The sequence below is a fragment of the Bactrocera oleae genome, chromosome 4 (genome assembly GCF_042242935.1).
Source record: "Bactrocera oleae isolate idBacOlea1 chromosome 4, idBacOlea1, whole genome shotgun sequence".
NCBI lineage: Eukaryota > Metazoa > Arthropoda > Insecta > Diptera > Tephritidae > Bactrocera > Bactrocera oleae.
Window position 1 is genome coordinate 18136596 of NC_091538.1, and position 21796 is coordinate 18158391.

Here is a 21796-nt window from a genome sequence, read left to right on the forward strand (position 1 = left end):
TCTAATTTTTTATCCCAAAATCTAATTTTTAATATCAGAATTTAATTTATAATCCCAAAATCGGAATTAAAAACTGAAAATTTGTGTTAAAAATTGAAAATCTATATATTAATATAACATTTTTAGATTAAAAAATTCACAACTCTGCAATCGATTTTGAATTTGATTTATCATTCGTGAAATTATTCGATATTTACACTAAAAAACAAATTTTTATAAGTCATCTTAGTTTTTAAAACAATTTTTCTTTAAATAACATTACTTCTCAAATGTTTTAGCCATTGGTGTTTTGAAATTGTATGAGTATTACGAGATATGTGCAAATAGCCGAGCTGAACTGGAATTATAGAATAAAATGTTATAGATGAAGATATGTAAATATGTATGGTAAAAGGATAAATAAACTTATTTCACACTGTAATTTATGTAAGCAATGTAGTATAGTTTAGAACAAGCGAGATTTGTTTGAATTGTAATATTTGTTATACTGGTTTATCCTTTTATACACATACATATGACATTTATATATATATATACATATGTACGCACCGATGTTAGTAGCGTTCGGTTAACACGACAAAGACCACTCGCCGAAAATTCCACGTCCATCACAAGTAATTGTTGCCAAAACTTTTTTACCTGTGTTTGAATGAGCAAGCAAATTTGTTTAATATTGCGCAATAATTGTACAAGTGTCAATTAATTGCATGCATGCTATTTATTTGCTGTCAATTTATATCGCATGTGCATTTATGTGATTTACACCTACCTCCTCGGTCAATATTGGATCATGAATTTTACGTTCAATTTCGCACACTATTTGTATAGTCTTTTTGGACTGAAAAGTTGAAAAAATTGTTTAATTCAGTTACACACATACTTAACTATGTACGAGTAATTATAAATATTTACCCACCTCTACGGTTGCCAAATGACATGGCTCAACGACTAATATTAAGCGCAGCGAATGAAAGATAATCCACAACCCTTGTATCCATACCATTCTGCTGTCCCTATTACGTAATAACTCCAAAAAAAGGAAATATGATGTGGCAACCAAGTGCAGCAGGCAGGAGACCAATATGAAGAGCACTGCTACGCCATGCGAACTGTAAAATATTGAAGGGTTTGAAGATTTAAGGAGATGGGGATATGAAAACTGTTACTACGCGTAATTATTCTTTTTAAATATATTACCTAATTTAATACTCACTTTGATACTAAGCGCATACATTTGCCTAAAGACTCGTGGTTTTCTTCAAGCACTTTTAGTAAGGCGACTTTATTTTTACCTGCATGTAAAAAGAAAATGTGTATGTTTTAGGTGATATTATAAAAAAACTTTCATTCATACATATTTTTGGCATTTTTTCCTTTTTATTGTGTGGACTATCTATGATAAAATTAGAGAGTTGACTTGAAATCATCGATTTCAAAATCCCCAAACTCAAAATCGCCAAAACACCTTCGAAACAACTTTTCGTATTGGCGGCGTTCAACGCGCTTTTAAAAAAATAACCCTGGCCGATATAACACCGTTCTTTCGTTTAGAAATTTTTCTGGACTAATGGAAATGGGCCAACTGATTCTGCCAATACAGCTCGTTTTCTACATCGACCATTAGATGATCATAGTAAACTACAGTTTGTACCAATAAACAGGGTTTAGAAGACGCGTCATGAACAACGGCATTGTAGAAGACATGAATAGAAGTAGTTAGTGTTGGCGAGGGCTTTGCAGGATATATAGTATGTCAAGGTCTATTTTAGATTGGTAAGACGGCAACTCGAGCTCACGGTGTGGGATGGGTGCTGCGTCGCTCCAAGAACACCATTCCCTAGAAGGTAGTCAATTAGGTGTTAATAGATCCACTGTGTTTGTGTCCTAAATGACGTTGGCACAGTGCTGTTCCTCGCCGACGTATTCTAAGAAGGTTCTCTTGATATGCCTAAAACACGGTTCCGTTCCAAGCAGATGACTTCAAGGTGGTTTCTGCGAAAGCATCTCAGCAGAAACTACTTGAAGAGGAGTACGTTGTGATATTTAACATAAACAGAAATTCTGTAATTTTTCGGAAGCTGTGTTCTGACAGCCTAATATATGACTGGCCGGCTGATTGTCTTGTAAGTGGCAAGTAACGTTTCTTTAAATTTGATTGCGAAGATAGGAGTTCTCTTTCAAACGCTTGATACCAGTACCCGACATCAATATCGTGCTGTTATCACCGTATGAGGTGATGGAAATTCAGTCTGTTTAATTTATTTAATTATTAAATTGGATTGTTCAATATCTTCTAGTAGCGTTGTGTGATTGAATGTGACAAAAGCCTTTGACTAGTCCAACGCTACTGGAATCGTCCTCTCATAAGATTGTTTTTGAGTTATTTGAGTTTTTGAGTTTATGGCGCTAAGTGCTGTACACTTTCCGGAAACCATTTTGGTGATGAGCTAAGCTCAGCTGGTGAGGGAAAGTCAGGAGTAATAAGGCTTAAGTGTCATCACTACTAGGAAAAGGAGAGTTACCACTTTTCCGATTTTCCACAAATCAGTTATGCGATTAGTGGCCAGGGACAAGTTGAAAATATAGATGTGTTACTTTACTCCCATCGAGCCTAGTTGCTTTATCAGCAACAAGTTTATGCTGTCTGGGCCGCTGGATTTTGACGATTTAGTCAATTGACGTTTTGCGCAACCGTCGGGTAACACGTCTTTTATCCCTGTCTGATCATTTCTCACCGGATTCGACAGGGGGTAGAATATTGTTGTTGTTATTATTTAGCCTTGCGAAGTACTGTTTTTATATAGATTGACTTAATAAAACTAAAATTTGTTGTTTTTGTTGTGTTGTGAAAGGAGGTGATTTAATGTCGTTTTTCCTCAATTGATTATATTGCGATTTAATTTAATCTGATATCTGATCGGAAATGATACAACATTTCATTTAATTAGCTTACTTAAAATTTACCTGACTCTTGAGTTGGAACATGGGTCAATTTTGACAGACTTTGGTGTAAAGCCAATGGATGCTGCGACACCACCTTCACAGTAGTGATCAATGGTTTTGATGGAACGTTCTTCTGGCTGTTATTATTATCTGTTCAAAAAAGAATTTTATATAAATTTGTGAATTTGTTTAATTCTACCAACCTTTTAGAAAATTACTTCTCAGCATCACATTCAGTCGCCGAAAGCGTCTGCCTAGACCAAAGGCGGTATTGGCAAAATTGATTTGCAAACCCGTTAATATGAAGTAAAGACTATAGAATGGTATGTACCATTGTATATTTAGCTCTGTAATTTCATAATTTAAAAAAAAAATTATAAAAAAAATCATTATATTTATGATTTAAAATTACCAGTGTCATCTGTGGGTGTCCTCATTTCAATGGCAAAACGTAGCCAGGTCGAGATGTCAAGTCCTACAAGTTTGTAAATAATATAAAACAATAAATTGCTAAATTAAAAAAACAAAAGATTCAAGTGTTAAAATACCTAAAATCGATGTGATTGAGATTAACGGCAATGTCAGCATTAATATCGCCAGTATGCGATCTCGTTTAAAGTTGGAAAATGAATGCATCGAATCATCGACCTACATACATACATATGTATATTTATACATAAAAAATAAGAATATTTATGCTAAATACATTAATTTTTTTCTACTTACCTTCCTCAGTCTCGTGTTGAGCTCTCGCGTTGCGCGATATCCCAACAAGCCACAACCGACTCCTGTCGAAGACGCCAATACCACAACCGAAACATCTAAGGCTGTGACCACTTTCGATGTGGCTGATTTCATTCTAAAAGATGGGCTATATTTGATAAATTTTCACATTTCAAGTAATGGTGCATTAGACGTAGCAGTTTTGTTGTTAGTAGTGAAAAGAAGTGGCGGAAAAAAGAGAAAGAAGAGTCAAAGGTTATGAGTACATATGCATCTACATAGTTAAAGTTGCAACTAGAAGTACATGATAGCGTTATGTTAAAGCCAGACATATTGGTTACAAAATGTACTACAATAAAAGCTCAAGAAACCATATACCACCATAGTGACACACATATTGTACTCTATGGGTTTGACACTCATCGGCTATTGCAAAAAACTCAAGTCAACTAAAAGAAAATAAATATAAAGCAGGAAAATCGATTCCATCTTAGCTATAGCAGCAAACAATATCAGATATTATATAAGAAAGAAAAATAAATATTTCAGACTAGCATTACAGGCATTAAAAATGAGCAAACTCAGATTGCCTTAAAGAAAAACCAGTTTTAAATTTTTCTCAATTTTCACGTTTATTTTGAATTTAAATGTTTTTGATAAATGTCAAAATGAAGTACATTACACAACATCGCATAAGTTCAATGGTTTCTTGAAATCCATTGTAGTACAGCAAGCTATTTGCTTGACACACATATGGTTTCTCTGGCTTTAATAGAATAGATGCATTTAAAAGATCTAGTGAAAAGAAATCCATTATTTTTGCATTACATTGAAGGTTTTTACCCTATTTGGGTCAAATATGTACCGTTTTGCCTCTTAACTCTTTACCATTTTGAAGATAATTTCATAATGCCACTCATAGAAACCCTCGTCCCTATTGGCAAAAATTGGGATAGTCGATTTTCACAAGCTTCTCTTGAGGCGAATTTTTCACCAGCAAAATCACTCGCCATAGGCACGAACAGGTAGTAATCACTTGGTGTCAGGTTCAGTAAATGCATAAGAATCAATCAATCAAGCTTCTGGAGCATCTGGCGCGTCACTATCGTTGTGTGCGGCCTGACGTTGTCCTTATGGAACTCAATTCCTCTCCTATTGGGTGATTGCTTCCTTCAGACGGTCCAATTGTTCGCATTACAGATCCAAATTAAGAGTTAGGTCGTTTAGGAGCAGCGTATAGTAAACGATTCCTTGCCAATCCCAACAATTCCTTCCTGACCGACAAACCTGGCTTGGCTATCGCTGGCGCCGGACGTAGCAGCACACAAGCTTGGAAAATTCTGAAATCCAAAATATCCAATTCATTTCACTGTCTTTCTAATCCAAGGTGGTCTGCTAGAATCGTGACCATCAAGCCATTTGCGAAAAATCTTCACGGATTGATAAACGCTTTAAAAGAAGTTAAAAAACTCCACCTTACGGCAGAAACTCGTTGGGACCTTGATGGAATTTTAAAATATATGAGCTAACTTGAGTGCGTTTTGATTGCCTCCATATGGTTTAATATCCCGCAGCCAATCAATGAAAGAAACTTGGTTCTTCAAGAGATCAATGCCAACATCGACGCTGAAGTTAGAAATATAGCAAGCGTTCTTGTGAATTTGCAATTTCTACGCGACCAGTGGAAAGCGATTTAAAATAAATGCAAAATTGTTGCAGAGAATTTAGAGCATGTCATTCAAAAAAATCGTTCTCATTTCTATGGCAATTTCATGATATGAAAGAAGACGTAGCTGCAAAAAATTTTGCAAAACAGTATTCCGTTCATGTATCTGATAAGTTGTCCAATGAAACTATTCACCTCAGACACGTTTACGATGCAAATTTTGAAATTTGCTTTCTCCATACAACTTATGGAATCATCAATGATCGAATATTAGGAAGAGTTTTTCCCAAATATAATATTTGCATCGCGTTTCGAATATTTTGCATTTTACCTGTTTCTGTTTCAAGTGGTGAATGTTCGTTTAGTGCTTTAGCTAGGATCAAAAATGTAATGGATCATGCGCGTCACAGGGCAATGTTTCAGGGTTATACTCTGCTTTGAGGCAGAATTAACCAAGAAGTTGGATTTCCAGACTATTATCGATGCATTCGCTGCCGCCAAAGCTCGAAAAGCTCACTTCTAAGTTGATAATCATATTTCAAACGAACCGTTTTTTTTTATAATAAAATATAAATGAATAAATGTTTGAATAAGATGTTTCTGTCTTCTTATTGACTGTCAAGTCTTGCTATCCCTATATTTATATATTCCGGAATAATCTGAAAAAATATTTTGACTGAAAGTTTATGTATGTATGAACTGATTTATACATTATTGATTTTCAAGACGTACAAAACAAATATGTTCTACCCAATATCAACAAGAAAGCAAATTCAATACTATTGTGATGATAGCATAAAACACTATGTCATAATTGGCTTATTCTTTTAAAACATTGAAATACTAAGTGGGAAGATAGTTAATAAAATCTATAAATTACTACAAACATTCCTGTAGGGAGAAGGCCACACATTTTTACCCCTGAGCTCGGTTTTTCTCTCGGCGGCCCTGCCAATTTTTAAACATTGAGGTACTTTGTCCGAAAAACACTATTGAAGTATTTTTATTAAAGAGTTATTGCTTAGGCTCGCCTTGCCTAAAAAAGACGCATCAGTTACTTCAAGAGTATCGGCCATTGTACAGTTGTTAGTCAAAGTGAAAAAATATGAACAATATGTAAGAACTGACGTGGGTTCTTACATATTGTTCATATCTCGGGTCTACGAAACTAGAACGGGCCTAAACTTTTATCCGGCCAAGGACTGTCAACTCGGCAGCATACCTTAAAATTATGAGGCGATTGTTTTCTGCCGATAAGATAGCCACTAACGAAATGTGGTTGTTATTGTATATTTAAATCCAACAAAAAACCTAAAAGGCTAATTAATGAACTATTTAAAAATGATATTGGTGAAAAACAATCGAATGCTTAAGAAATAGTGGTTAGAAGATAATGACTAGCCTGATCAATACATGTACGCTGCTGGTCATACATATATTATATTAAAAGTACACATTATTTCTTCAATAAATTGTTCTATTTGCAAACCAAGCAAGTTTAGTTAGCCAAATTTTCTTAAAAAAGTGCGTATCTTTTTCGAAAAAACTGCTCATAGCAGGTTGGCTAGCGAAAATATAACTGTACGTTCGAAGACTCTTGGGAGTTCAAAGTAATCACAAAATCAAAAAATTAAATTAATAACAGCTCCTGCACTGTCAATATATTTCTAAAAGGTTCACAAGCATATAGGAACAACTTTAAGAAGCACACCTGGTAAACAAATTTCAAAAAAAAAAATTTATTTTAGTTTTAGGTTTACTTTTTAAAAATTACTTACTAAAGTTTAAAATTAATAAGGGCGATATAACTCGCTAAAAAAACACGTCAGCTACATACAATTTTACAGCTAAGATAGAAGTTAAGAGTTTCAAAGGAAGCGGTATAAAAATTGGGCGATGGCCTTAGCACCGCCCCTTTTAGGTGAAATCCAATATCTCAAGAATGACGCGACCAATTTCAACCAAATACCGAACATAATATTATTCCTAATTTCAGTTTACAGTACACAAATCAAACACCAATGAATATATCGCGATAAAACTTCGCTCAAATACCTTTAAGCTATGCCAACTAAAATCCACAAATTGTCAAAATCGAACCAAAATGGGAAATATTAATCAATCTGTGAGATATATTATTGAAATTGGAAGATAATATTTTTCTGATAATAATGTACTCTGAAATATTTAATTTTGGTGGAACAAAAATCAGATCAGTTTTGAGCAGAATTCGAACACTTTCTTTTTCGAATTCCATTTGTTAAATTTGAATGTGTTTAACAATTGTATTTTTTTTTTTGCCTTTTTTAACAATAGCTTCCCGAGCAGAACGTAAAATTGTCAGAATTGCTTCCAATTCTACTATTACTACAAGTATATACTATTCGGCAGATTATATCAGGGAGTTAGAAAGTTAACTGTTGACTATACAATTTAAGAAGAAACCACCTCTGATTGCTTACCCAAAGAAAAACGGATTCAATTTGCGAAAGAGTACATGACTTGCAGTAGTATTCAAACTTACACAGTTTTACATTATTATTATATGGTCTCTTCGGGCCAATCCCATGGAATTTTGAACCAAATAATGCTCCGTTTCTTGCCGTTGGAGTAGTTAATTTATTTATTTGTTGACTTAGCCATCTTATTCTCCGGATCTTAACTCTCTCTTTCTCATTCAATGAAAAATCGGATACACCATTTTTTTTTAAAACAGAGGAAATAATACGCATTACTGAGAATGTATACTTTTATGTTAAATATTAAAACTCACTAAAAATAATTGTTAAAAATAAGTTAATAAGATTTTGTTTTAAAAAATGAATCTTAAATATTTTAATAGTTAAATTAAAATAAAAGTGGTTAACTGAATATTAGTTCAACTATGGCGTATCTAACTTATTGACGACGAGTGTATATAAGTGTTTGAAATGAAAGTTTTTTTTAATTAAAGGACACCATACATAATTTTTACGGACAGAAAAAAGCAGATGTTTTTCTTTAAGTTAAAGTACGAAAGTATTAAACTACGACAATGATAAGTTAACAAAGACCAAGCTTCTACAATACTTTCTACAACTTAATAAGATTTAGCGGTTAAAAACAAATTATTAAACTACAAGGTATATTTAAAATATATGCAATACTTAAGTACAATTAAACTTACCGCACGGGCATCTGCGAATTTGCATCGAACAAAAGTCCCTCATAGGTCAAAAAGACTAGAAAATTCGTCACAATAAAATTTCAAAAAACTTCCACATTCAATGACGAAAATTTACCCATTAGCAAGCATAGTGAGGCGGAATAAACCGAGAAAATGACGCTGCGTCGAATATCCAACACACCCTTCGAGTTACGCCGTACCGAGAATGGCGCTAGTGCCAAAGCTTTGCTCACATAGTAAACGCACATTGTCGGCTCGGTGATTTCCATAATTAGATTAAAAACTCTTTCTTTTTGAAAATTTTATTTTATTTATTTGAAACACTTTAACTTTTGTTGAGAACACAACACAATTTATACAACCAGTTATTTTAATCGGTTATTTTCGGAGAAATATATAATTTGTAGTTCTTCAACTAAGTCTCACTTCCGCACGTTTAGCCTTGCTGTATCGCACTGATTGAGTTTCCGTATGTTGAGGTGGTGAATTTCGTGTCGCTGGCAATTTCCAACTACACTCGTAGTGACATTTTGTTAAAAAAAAACAATATATTTTACACTCCGGTAAATATTTGTTCGCCTATAAGCATATACTTATATACATTTGTCATTAATATGCTCATGTAATGTTGAATGTGTGCTCCTATTTTTATTAACGTGTGGGCTTTTATTGTATGTATATCCTGCATAAATATTTTACATCAACTCGGAGGACAGCGGCGCACTAACTAAATTTTTAAATAGGAGACCTTACAAATAATTTTAAATTTTAGTTTTTTTTTTTAAGGATACCATTTGACTGGTTCGTATATGGATGGATAATCTAAAATTTTGTCTACAAAGTATTGCAGCGATAATTTCGATCTGAAACACGTGGAACTCTTGCTGGAGCGTTGAATTAATTGAGTCAATTTGACCTTACTCACAGAACCAATAGATTTTTTAACTTCTACTGATATCCTTTTGCTTACTTTGTGTAAAATTCCACTTCAATCAGGCCTCCTAAACCTAAACCCAACAAAAAGGAAATAAAAACAAGGAAAAACGTCATCTTCGGCTATACCGAAGCTATAATACCGTTCACAGGTACGTTTAATGTAGGATAAAAGCGTATATAAAGAAATGTAACCTCAGTTAACGGTGTTTATATGACAGCTATATGCTGTAGTGGTCCGACAACGGTGGTTCCGACAAATGAGCAGAAGATTTAAAGATTTCTGTGACGGTTCCGAAAGGACGCTGTATTAACATACCTTACTCACTAACAATTTTCATAATTACTAAGATTTGAAGACTTCCGTCTATTTGGAAGACTTAATCTTACTTTGGAACCCGCTTTGTAGGTCACCTTGGAACAAAGAATGCTATAGTAAGACTCTTTTATTGAGACTCTCACATTATCTTTTTTAATAAGTGCCATATAAGCTGCTTAAACATAGACGGAGTTGGTTTGACAATTTTTCTAAGAATCTCTTTTGACTTTTAGGACTTTAAACTCTGCTATCAATATGAACCAACCAAACCAAGTAACCGATGAGTAAAGATTTTTCTTTATTTCAGTAAATTTCGTTAAATTTAGATTGTTTTTAAGGACAAAAAATTAATAATCCAATATTATTATGAAGATAAACAGTTTTTGAGTGCGATTTTTTTTTTAAATAGACTTGAACTCATATAATAAGAAGGCGTACACACTAAAACATTTGTTAAGTCGAACATCTACTACAATCTGCTCTAAAATAATTATGTTTCTTCCTTCTAGGCGAAAATGCGCTAACTAATTACTGTTATCAATTTTTGTTATTTTTATTCTAAGTAAAGTTATGTCCCCTTTTTATTATAAAATTCCTTTGATTTCCACCTGGCATTCAACAGTTTGCGTTCACCTGGCCGTAAACACTTCTAAATGCTGTTTACACTTTTATCGTTTAAATTGTAAATAATCATTAGAGTTCGTGACAGTAAAGCATGGTATGAAATCTGTTTCAAGCTAATTATATGCATAATTAAATTGTCAAACGGTTGGCTATAAAATAGCTCTGTCAACATTACGGTTATAAAATTATATTTGTATGCGCTACGAACACCACCAATAGATGGGCTGTCAAATTGAAAATTGAATGAATTTAAATTGCATTTAGGCAGTGAAGAAACCGTTAAATGCGAACAAATGGCTGCAGGTAGCATCATCGAAGTATAATGTATAGCAACACTATGCATGGGTGTGCCTGTGTGTTGAAGTATGCAAGTATGCCAATAAGTGAAAGTAAACAACAGTAGCAGGGGTACTCCAGCTACTATAGCATATATTTAGGCGAAGCAATTTTTTATTAGTCATTGTTTGTGTGCAATGGAAGTATAAATAAATTTATAGGCAGTTGATTTTGCTGTTTGCATGTAGTGTGGAGAATTTTGTTAGCAGATACGTGTTGATCAGTTGTTTAACAAATTGAGTTAACAACTACATGTATACATATGTATGCTGTGTGTTCAAACATATTTATGACTTATATTCACATATTAAACATACAACGTTGTCCCATCGAATTTCGAGGAATTATTTAACTTAATTTCATCGCATTAGCGGAAAAATTCACATGTGCTGGAAAGTCTTAAGTGCAAAGCACTAACTTTAAATTCCTTTACACTAAAGTGGTGTTTGAAAATAAAGGTTAATATTACATGTAGCGGCGGAAGAATGTTTGTGTTACAGTTTTATTTCAAATAAAAAGTAGAAAACTGAATTAAATGTTTAGCCTGCCGATAAAACGTAGAAAAATCAATGAAATTACTATGAAATCCTGTCGATCTAATTTTGCATAAGTTCTTACCGTCATCTATATCTCCAAGAACTTTGTTGTTGTAATTGTTATCGATGTTGTTTTCATGTACTTTTGTGGTATACAAATTTATTGGAAAACACACCACTTTGTCATGTTAGAAAAAAAAACTAATAAAAAAAACTGAAAATTTCAATTGCTGATGCCATTTATTTAGTAAGCCTTATTACAATTCGTCTATTTAATTTGAAAATTAACCATTTAATATTTTTATACATTTTTGTGAATGGAATGTGCAATAATATATTATTATATTTCAACGTTTTTTGCAAAATTTTTGAATATCCTTCAAAGATATAAGGTATTTTCGAATTGTAAAACAATAAAGAGATATGTAACAATTCCTGAGCTGAACTGCAAATAAAATAAAAAATTTATTTAGTGTGGACTTAATATATAATACAACGATAATAGGACTTAACATCTATGCATATGTATGGTATAGTTAGAAAACTTTGAGGATCACTGTGGTATTTGAAACTATTATTAACAACTATTATTCGTTATTATCTAATATTTAACTAAAATTTTTGCTGTTGGTATCGACCGTAAAAGACGGTACCTCATATCTATAAATCGTTTTAGTTTTTGAGTTGAATGTCCACTGAAGTATTGTCCATCTTTCGAGTAAAAGATTGATTCCACGTTCTTAAAATTTTTGAACCTTGCAACCTGAGGAAATGAAATTCCACCAAACAGACAATATAACCTTTTTTGGTGACAATTGGCCTTCGAAGTGTTTTGGGTTGGTTCATCCTTTTTAGACCTTTTTTGACCTTTGATAAGCAAATCACAATCGCTAATGCGACGAAGCAAATTTCGTTCCGTAAGAACAGGATAAACCCATTTGTCAAGCATCGAAATTAATCCTAAACGTTTCTTGGTTTTGTGAACGGCCGCATTAAGCAAATTTAATTTTTCAGCAATCTCTTTAGTTGTTATTCGACGATTTACATCGACCAACGACTTTATTTTATACACATCGGCTCCAAGAGTGGTGGATCCTCAAGATCGAAATAACCGGAACAAAATTTTGCAAACCAATTTTAGCATTGGCGTTCGATCAACACGTCTTCTCCGTGCATATCACATAATTTTCGCCTTGTCCAAACTGCATTTTTACCCTTTTGATAGTAAAACAAACTAGAAGGATTATAGCAATAGAAATCTTCTGCAAGGAAGCACCCTATGTTGCATGCAAAGATGTTGTCATCAAACGAAATTACTTAGTGAATGACCCAATATTTTTACTGCCCAGACTAATAATTGGCGGTCGTCGTAACCGTTTGCTTACAAAATCAGTGTCAAGAATGGAATTAAAACCCGAGATTCAATTCTCTAATAACATCTGTCCTTATGTAGACAATTAAGAAACCGAAATTTTAGTAGAACTCGTTCTATGTCGGAAAACAAAAATATTCACAAGGCAATAGAAGTAGGTAATAGTTAGATTAGATCCAAGTCATTCCTGAGCCATTGCAGTAGTTGTTTTATTTTTTGACTTGCAATATAATTTTGATCTTGGTAGACTTTACTAGTTCGTACATTAATAATCTTCAATTTTGTCTTTGAAATATTAACCCGATATTTTCGAACTGAAACACGTGAAATTCTTTCATGCTGGAGCATTGAATTAATTAAGTCGTTTACCAATATTCTTTCTTTTCGTAAAATTCTATTTGGGGGACTTTAGCCTACTTTGAAACCTACTTAGTAGGTAAGCTTGGAACAATAAGATATTTTATTTCGTCACACTTTCAATATGCTTCAGTGATATAAACTTTAACCTTTTTATTGTAGTTGGTACTCACCGTTGTCAATATCGTTCTGTTGATATCACAGATCCCCAATACCGAAAATCTTACTTCGTAAGTATGTAAATATTTCCAAAATTTTTGAAACTGTCCATAAAATCAAAGTAATAGTAAAGTTTGCTATTAAAAGTAATGCTTGGAAATTACTCACCTCAGCTGCTAACGATTGCTCTACAGTTTTGCGCTTGATTTCGCTAACGATCTGTATGGTTTTCTTTGACTTTGTATGAAGCAACCAAATAAATTTAAATTTATTTAATATTATCAAAGAAGTAGCTTTAAATTGTTTAATATAGTTTTTAAAAAGCTTCGACATGCTTCTACTCACCTCTACGGTCGCCTTGTGACAAGCTTCCACTACCAAAAGTAGTCTGAATATATGCATCATAATCCACATCATCTGACTATAAGTCTGAAGAGTTATAGAAGACTGTCTGATTCCTATAGCCATGAAATGTCCAGTGATTACTATATGTAGCATGCAGGAGATCAGGTTACAAAGGGCAGCAAAACCGAAGGCGCTGATTGAATCGGAAAATGGATATTAGTATTTATTATAAGTAATTAGAGGAAATATCTGTTCTTTTTGAAACTATTTTCATCAACTGATAAATGCAATTATCTTTCCTTTTTGAATTTCTTTGATTAACAAGACAATTTAGTTTTCCATAACTCACAAAAAGATCCATAATCATAACGGCGAAATAGAATATATTTATAGAGAGAAGAGTGGAAGAAAGAGAGAGAGATAGGTAGGTTGGTAGAGTGGCAGTCTGACGACACATCTAGGCCTAGCCCATTGTGATACCACCGATGCTAATGGTTCCTCACTCTATTGTCTCCTCTCTGATCTACCCTGTTTATCGTGTTTATCCGTACAAATAGTTTTATTTATGCTCCGCTGAAACGTCGTCCAGAAACCCTTAACCGATAGTTGCGATTCTTTTCCTGTATTCCCGGCCCATGTTCCATTCATGCCAAGTTTGCCTACTTGTTGAGCAAGTCAGGGATTGATTAAATTTACAGCATGTTCGTCGATTAAATATTTACAAGTGGCGAGAGGCATACAAATTCCCTCTTTTTCGGAGTCCTGCTGTAGGGTGATGCCTGTTCTGGCCAGTTCATTTGCATCACAGTTAACACAGAAGGAAAGAGAAATAGAAGAGAAATATACTTGTAAAGCCCAGTGATTTTAATATTTTTATACCCTGACCAATTTGTCGAGAAGTTTGTAACACCCAGAAGAAAACTATATATATTATAACAGGTGTTTTTTTTCGAGGTATAATGGTTCTGTGCGGAATACGTATCGCGCACTACGTTCATTTTATCGTATGATGCGATGAAGCGCACATCTGCTTGAATGGCTACGTCAACAAACAAAACTGCCGCATTTGGAGTGAAGCTAATCCTCAAGTGTATGTCGAAGCACCGTTACATTCAGAAAAATTGACTGTTTGGTGCGCTTTATGGGCTGGTGGAATCATTGGTCCGTACTTCTTCAAAACCGATGATAGGCAGAACGTTACAGTCAATGGTGATCGGTATAGAGCCATGATTACTAACTTTTTCATCCCTGAATTGAACAACCATTTTGTCCAGGAGCTGTGGTTTCAACAAGACGGCGCAATATGTCACACAGCTCGTGCCACAATCGATTTATTGAAAGACACGTTTGGTGACCACCTAATTTCCAGTTTTGGACCTGAGAATTTGCCTCCAAGATCTTGTGATTTAACACCGCTAGATTACTTTCTGTGAGATTGTGTAAAGTCATTGGTCTATGCGCATAAGCCACAAACGCTTAACCATTTGGAAGACAACATTCGCCGTGTTATTGCCGATATACGGCCCCAAAAGTCATCGAAAATTGGACGTCCAGATTGGACTACATCCGAGCCAGCCGTGGCGGTCATATGCCAGAAATCATATTTAAAATGTAATCCCACAAGATTATCTTTCGGATAAATAAAATTCTTGTCAATCGAATAATCCATCGTTGTTTTATTGCAATTTAAAGTTCTATACATTTAAAAAAAAAACACCCTTTATAACTGATCAGCGAGACGAGCTGAGTCGCTTTAGCTTTGTTCGTCTGTCTGTATATACACCTAGTCGCTCAGTGTTTGAGATACCGATCTGAAATTTTGCATACGTCCTTTTCTCTAAACGAAGTTGCTCATTTCAAAGCTGTTCATTTATATATAGAAATTTGGTAGGGGAATCAAGTGGTTATAAGAAATCTTTTATATTTGTGAAGGGTGTTTTAGCTTTGTTGCAACCGAAGTTAGCCTTTTTTCCAGTTTCATTTTTTTTTAATGTATTTTTTCGACTGTGCGTAAATTTTTTTTGCAATACAAATTTCATTGTTTTCTTCACGTAAAATCAAATGATCAATAGAACTTTTGCTACATCGCTGGCTAAAAATGGCATAAAATTACTTATAGTAAAAACGTATGAACTTACTTGGAAAATATTTCTACACACTTATACAACGATTCGTAATTGTCGGCCAGTAATTTTAACAGCTCAACTCTAGGTTTGGCTAGAAATAGAAATGAATGAGTTTATTAGAATTCTGTGTATTTATAAGTAATCCATACATAAAATATGATGTACTTGTATTATAAATAAGGTGTATTGAATTGTTTCCTTACTCCTACTTACAATGTTGATTTCTCAGGCGATCAAATTCATGGTGTGATAAATGTTCTTCATCAGATGATAAATTATTAACCCAAGTCTTCCTCAAGCGTTTTTCGTCTGTGAGAACAGATAATGAATGGCAGTAGAATACTTTTGTTAGGTAAATAAGTATTAACAGATCAGCATCTTTTTGGATAACTTTAAAACTTAAGCTTTTATAAATTATTTGTCAAAAATTTCTGAATTTCCTTCTTTCCTATTGTGTAAAGCTAAGTTTAGGTCCGTGTTTTACTATTGATCGAAAACTTACACTTTAGAAGTAACAAAAACGACGCCACGCCAATCAAAGCTTTTTATTGCTATCTTTGATTAGTTAGAGGGTAGTGAATCGTACAAATTGTTTAAACTAGTCTTAAGTTATTAAAATCAATAAATACATACATATACTTGTAGTATAATACTAAATAAGTAGCGCTCAAATGCGCCAATCGCAAATTATATTGACGTTAACATGACAATATGAATACTTCAGCTCTATCTATTGATATAATATTTATTAGATAAGATCTAATTTTCTATTGAAAATTTAATATATCATTTTGAACGCATTTAATTTGCACTATATAACTGATTTGTTTAGTTTTCATGGCATATCGTAGACAATGAAAACTTAATTTAAAACACAAAAAAATTTTAAACAAAAAAATTATGTATACAAATACTTTGTATAAAAATGATCTTACCCAACAAGAAATGGTATTTCAATATCTTATTCAAACGACGAAAACGTCTACCAAGCCCTAGAGCGTTATTGGCATACAAAATGTGACTTCCAATTAGCACTAAATAAATGCCATAAAATGGTATATACCAATTAAAAGTGGCTGCTGCAAAAGAAAAAATTAATAAGTGAGGTTACCGCAAATTGTTCACTTGTGAAAAGTCTTACCAAGAAAATGTTGTGACCCAATAAGCATCCACACATAATAATCGAAACCTATAAATATCGATATAACTTTGAATTATATGTAAATAAAAATTAAATAAACCAACTTATGATTGCTCCGAACATTATTGATGTGCTTATGGCCAATATTCTAGATATAAAGCGATCATTTTCGAAATTCACAAAGAAGTGCAGAGTTTCGTCTAGCTGTAAGAAATATAATTTTAAATTAATTTATTAGTTATTGACGTGTATTATAAATGTTATTACTAATGACAATTTTTTATAATTTAACTCCAAATAAATTTATACAACAAATATTATTTTCAAATTGAGAAAAAATTGTATTTTAATAACACTTTTGAATTTGAGAATCAGAAACAAAATGTTGGATTTCTAAGAAGGTGTTTTTTAACTGACACAAGGATCTAATAAGTTTATAGAAATTACCACCTAGTGATTATAAAATATTATGAAATACCTTCCTTAAACGCATATTGAGCTGTTGTGTAGGCTTCACACTGCAAAGACCGCAACTGATACCAGCAATACATGTCAGCGCCACCATGCTCACATCCAAGGCAGTGACCACTTGTAGCGTTGAAGAATTCACGCTGAAATTTTTATGACATGTCATTAGTAACAGTAAATACGTTATTAAATTGATATACATTAAATATGTGAAGACTGTTGTTAAGGTTCTAGTTCGTTTGTTTTCTCCCTTTGATCAACAGGCATTGTACAAAATTGTGCATTTGTCTCTATTGTGATTTTTATACTCTCGCAACATGTTGCTACAGGGTATAATAGTTTTGTTCACCTAACGGTTGTTTGTATCACCTAACACTAATCGAGATAGATAAGGGGTTATATTTATATATACAAGTAAATGATCAGGGTAACGAGACGAGTTAAAATCCGAGTGACTGCAAGCGATAACTTGGTTCCAAATTGAGATATCTTGATGACACTTAGTACACGTGTTCCCTGGTCCCCAAGGGGGTTAGCCATGCGATTGGGCGTAATCGAACCACTGCCACGCCCATAAAATGCCATTGAAGGAAAACCTATTAGGTGTCTTAACTAAGCCATAAAGTAAGATACAAAACTGTAATGCGGTGCAAGTGATCGCAGGGTTAAAAGGCATTTGTGGACTAAACATTTTTCAAAAGTGGGCGTGAGCCCGCCCTCTAAATGATTACAAGTACATATCTCCCAAAACACTGAAGCTATGTACTTATATATTCTGTGAAAATAAAGAAAATCAAATATAACCACAGCTTTTTTTGAAAGTTACTAAAAGTGCGATAACTCATTGAAAGAAAGAGCCACAAGCTTTAAATTTTACAGCCAGGATGGCTAAGAAGGTCTTAATGGTAGCCTATATTTCAGTAAATACTAGACCATTTGCAACCAAATTTGGTATATGAAGTTACCCAATAATTTGTATCATATTTTGTGAATATAGGGTGCAATCGGCTGATAACCACGCCTACTCCCCACATAACAACGTTTTAAATTATATCTAATTCTTTCACTTTACAGTATACAAATCAAACATCAGTGCAGTTATTAGGGTAAAACTTTGTACAAATAGTAATGTAACGCCCAAAAATTGTTGGACCCAGACACAAAATATGTGGACACCAGTGCAAAATATATGGCTGATTTTTGAAGTGAAACTTCTTTGCGCTCGTTGCGCTGTAATTCCGGTATCAAATAAAACGAAAAATCGACAGGAAATGTTAATGTCGATGTTAATTCTCTCATTATTCTCCCTAATTTGCCAAAGTTTACTTGCTCACGCAGTAGACTTGACGGACACAGTAGCCTAACCAGCGAATATTTTATTATCGGAAACATGGATAAACAATGAAACAGTATATCAGTTTACCTTGCGAGAGTATAAAATGTTCGGTTACACCCGAACTTCGACCTTCCTTACTTGTTATATATAAAAATTGGCCGTGATAAATACATAAACTATAGAATCGATTTTAACCAAATTTCATACTTTGTGTGCAGGTTGATTCAACTTGAAAGATAGAACAGTTTATAATGTTTCAACTTATAATAAAAATAGTTTACACTCTCACAATAACACCTAAAATTATCCGTGCAAGCGATAACTTGAGTAAAAATTATATATATTAATGTAACTTGGCACATGGCGCAGTGAGGAGCCGATGCCTCGTCCCCTAATAGGTTTAATGTACATATCTCCCAAACCATTAAAGCAATAACAACCAAATTTCGCATCCTGATATGCTTACCAATCTTGCAGTGTGAAATGGGCGAAATCAAAACATAACCCCTCCTTATTCTCACATAATCTTCTTAAGAAACTTGTTCTCAAATATTGTATAAATGTCAAAAGTTGAGACAATCTCTTCAGGCCTTCCCCTAGCCCCAATCAAACTTTAAACATTTTGTATTTAGTTTTCCTAAATAGAAAGTGGCTTAACGCTGAATGAAAGCTATCTATACCTTAGTCTAAAGCCTATAACCTTTCATATAATGATTTCCGATCCTCTGGTTAATCTTGGTTAATAATGGTATACCCACTTCACGAAATTTAGCATAGATTATTGTCCAAGGGAACGATACAGTATCCAAAGAAATTATTCAGACCACTATAATATATAGTTCTATTCAAACTGACCGATCAAATTCAAGGCAAAGATCTTTTTTTGTACCCTTTTGTACTATAAAAAATGCACCAGGGAAAGGGTAATAAAGCTTCGGTGTAGCCGAAGCTAACGTTTTTTTCTTGTTATTATAAAGTCCTGTCAAGAGAGTATAAAATGAGCCTTTACACACGAAATTCTTATATATGTATATATATTTTAAATACCCATTGCTGTGTCCGTGTGTAATTATAAGTTCGATATGAGTGCAACTTGGCTTATCTAATTGATTAACATTTATTTTAAAGCCCTACTTACCAAAATTTAACCTTGCTATAATCCTTGAATCCAGTCCCGACTAATGTAACTAAACCGGAAATATAAATAAATATTCATTGTAATGGGAACTATTTTCTTTAATTTTATTTACTCTCTCTTACGCACCTAGTGTTAGACACAAAATGATTGAGTAGATGGTTAACACTTTGCTACGTTTTATTGTCAATACGCCTTCCTCGTTCGTCTTAACAGAAACGGGAGCCAATGCTAAGGCTCTGCTCAGATAAATAACACTTAGAGATGACTCACTGATTTCCATTTTGTAAAATGATTTTATTATTTAGTTATTAGTTAAAAATTATTTCAAATAGTGTTTTAAGTTCAAAGTAAACTTTACATATATATTTTATTTCAATTTCATGAAGCGGCACTGATTACTGTTTCAAAGGCATCGTGCTAAGCAAGTAAACTGTTGCTATAGCTTTTACTTCAGCGCAGCGTTAATTGTTCCCTTAACCTTTCCATATTAAATCTGACATTAAGCACAATGTAAGCATGTAATAAATTAAGCTTTTTGACATTGTAATATATATTCTTTGGCACATACCAGTGACGGATTTTGGCCACGTTTCCCATTAAAAGGTTAGTCTATGGTTTTCAAAAATTATAATAATTTGTATTTTATTGCTTAAAGTAGACCTTAGAATCTTAAAAACATTATTCAATTAATGTATTAGTCTAAAATATATTTGACCTGTTCAAACGGCTGTAATGTGGAGGCATTTAGGCCAGTCAGTTTTAGCGCGTTTTAAGAGGTCACATAGGTTTCCTCGAGGGAAAAAACGATACCGAAACCATATAAGAAATGATGAACTTTTTTCATACTTTTTATTATTCTAAAGATACAAATTTTATAAAGATTTTGTGAAATTTTCAAAGGAAAATATTTAAAACTCTGCCATTACGACGTCATTTCCGACAGTCCCTGCCCAAGAAAAAAGGTGTCACCGTGGTGATAACAGAACTTCTTTCAAAGGCATCAGAAGTAAAAAAAATAAAAGACGTGTTCTAATTAAGACCATAAACTAAGAAAAAACAAAAAAAAAAGTGAAAGTTTTCTTTTTGGCAGATGTTTTTCACAAAAATTGCAAATTTTGGTGAACATTTCTTGACTTGTTTGTTTTAATAGTTATAATTGGACAAAACTAATTCTTCGTTATATCTCGAAGACCTCTGTAAAATTAAATTAAGATTGGTTGAGTAGTTCGCGAGATATCTTGACAGCCAACTTTGAAAACACAGTTTCTGACCTCGAGCGTGCAACTTTTCAAGGATGTATCTCGAAAACTATTACTCAGACCAACTTGAGAATTAAGACAATATTTCGGAGATGTTATAGAATTAAATAAAATAATAAAATACTATCGACAATATTTACATTTAATATGTGATTAAAACACGGAAAATTCAGGGAACCAGCTGCGACTTAAATACATTCCATATTCCTTAGCGCATCCTCTTATTAATCGATATTAACACCTGTTTACAATATTATAAATTACAAACTTCCAATAAATGGGTGACAGGAAGATATTTTAAACAAGTAAGATTGGGCTGAGTTCGGCTACATTCAGATATCACTAATATTTACTATTGGATGACATAATGCCAAAAGCCAAAGGAAAACTTAATATATTTGAAGTTCATTGTCAATATACTCGAACAACTTTTTTCATCAAATATTTTTTCATCCTTACAATTGTAGATACGTGTATATTCGTCATTGTTAACTATTTACCAAAATAAAACAATTCATTGATCGCTTTTACCCATTTTCGTCCCTAAACTATAGACTATCTTTGAAAATATGTTATCTTAATTTTGCTAAGGCATCGAGCGATATTTTCGGTAAAAAGTCAACTATAAGCACTGGGGTCCACATATTTGGTACCTAGGGGCTTGAACAGTTTAATTTCGATTTGGACCATTTTTGGTGATGAGGTAGTACACTTCAAAAGGACTATTTGTGCAAAGTTTTATCGCGTTACATTAATTCGTCCTTTATTTACATACTGGAATGTGAAAGAATCAGATGAAATTTAAAATATCGGTATTTGAGAAGTAGGCGTGGTTGTACTCCAAAACCC

The 21796-nt window shown here is 33.3% G+C and overlaps 2 protein-coding genes across 6 annotated transcripts; both read right to left on the reverse strand.

Moving 5' to 3' along the window:
- Positions 1-145: 145 nt before the first annotated feature.
- Positions 146-8918, reverse strand: Gr43a (Gustatory receptor 43a). 4 transcript variants are annotated; one of them, XM_014242734.3, is made up of 13 exons: positions 8614-8918; positions 8499-8553; positions 3670-3814; positions 3492-3591; positions 3356-3418; positions 3147-3290; positions 2965-3093; positions 1214-1292; positions 917-1109; positions 770-838; positions 550-639; positions 263-337; positions 146-198 (listed from the first exon to the last, which is right to left on the reverse strand). In XM_014242734.3, the coding sequence occupies exons 1-12, from the start codon at positions 8765-8767 to the stop codon at positions 275-277; spliced, it is 1284 nt and encodes a 427-aa protein (XP_014098209.1). In that variant the 5' UTR covers positions 8768-8918; the 3' UTR covers positions 146-198; positions 263-274. The 4 variants fall into 4 exon arrangements, with proteins under 4 accessions (XP_014098209.1, XP_014098210.1, XP_036231665.1 ...); XM_014242735.3 differs by having other exon boundaries at positions 146-337; positions 3670-3802; XM_036375772.2 differs by having other exon boundaries at positions 146-337.
- A 2701-nt stretch (positions 8919-11619) lies between these two features.
- Positions 11620-20035, reverse strand: LOC106625727 (gustatory receptor for sugar taste 43a). Of its 2 annotated transcripts, none has more exons than XM_070108616.1 (12): positions 19815-20035; positions 19689-19737; positions 17225-17357; positions 16851-16950; positions 16747-16794; positions 16541-16681; positions 15819-15914; positions 15618-15696; positions 13480-13672; positions 13303-13371; positions 13149-13238; positions 11620-11691 (listed from the first exon to the last, which is right to left on the reverse strand). In XM_070108616.1, exons 1-12 carry the CDS (start codon positions 19966-19968, stop codon positions 11626-11628), a joined length of 1218 nt encoding a protein of 405 aa, XP_069964717.1. In that variant the 5' UTR covers positions 19969-20035; the 3' UTR covers positions 11620-11625. The 2 variants fall into 2 exon arrangements, with proteins under 2 accessions (XP_069964717.1, XP_069964716.1); XM_070108615.1 differs by having other exon boundaries at positions 16541-16684.
- Between the last annotated feature and the right edge of the window lie 1761 nt (positions 20036-21796).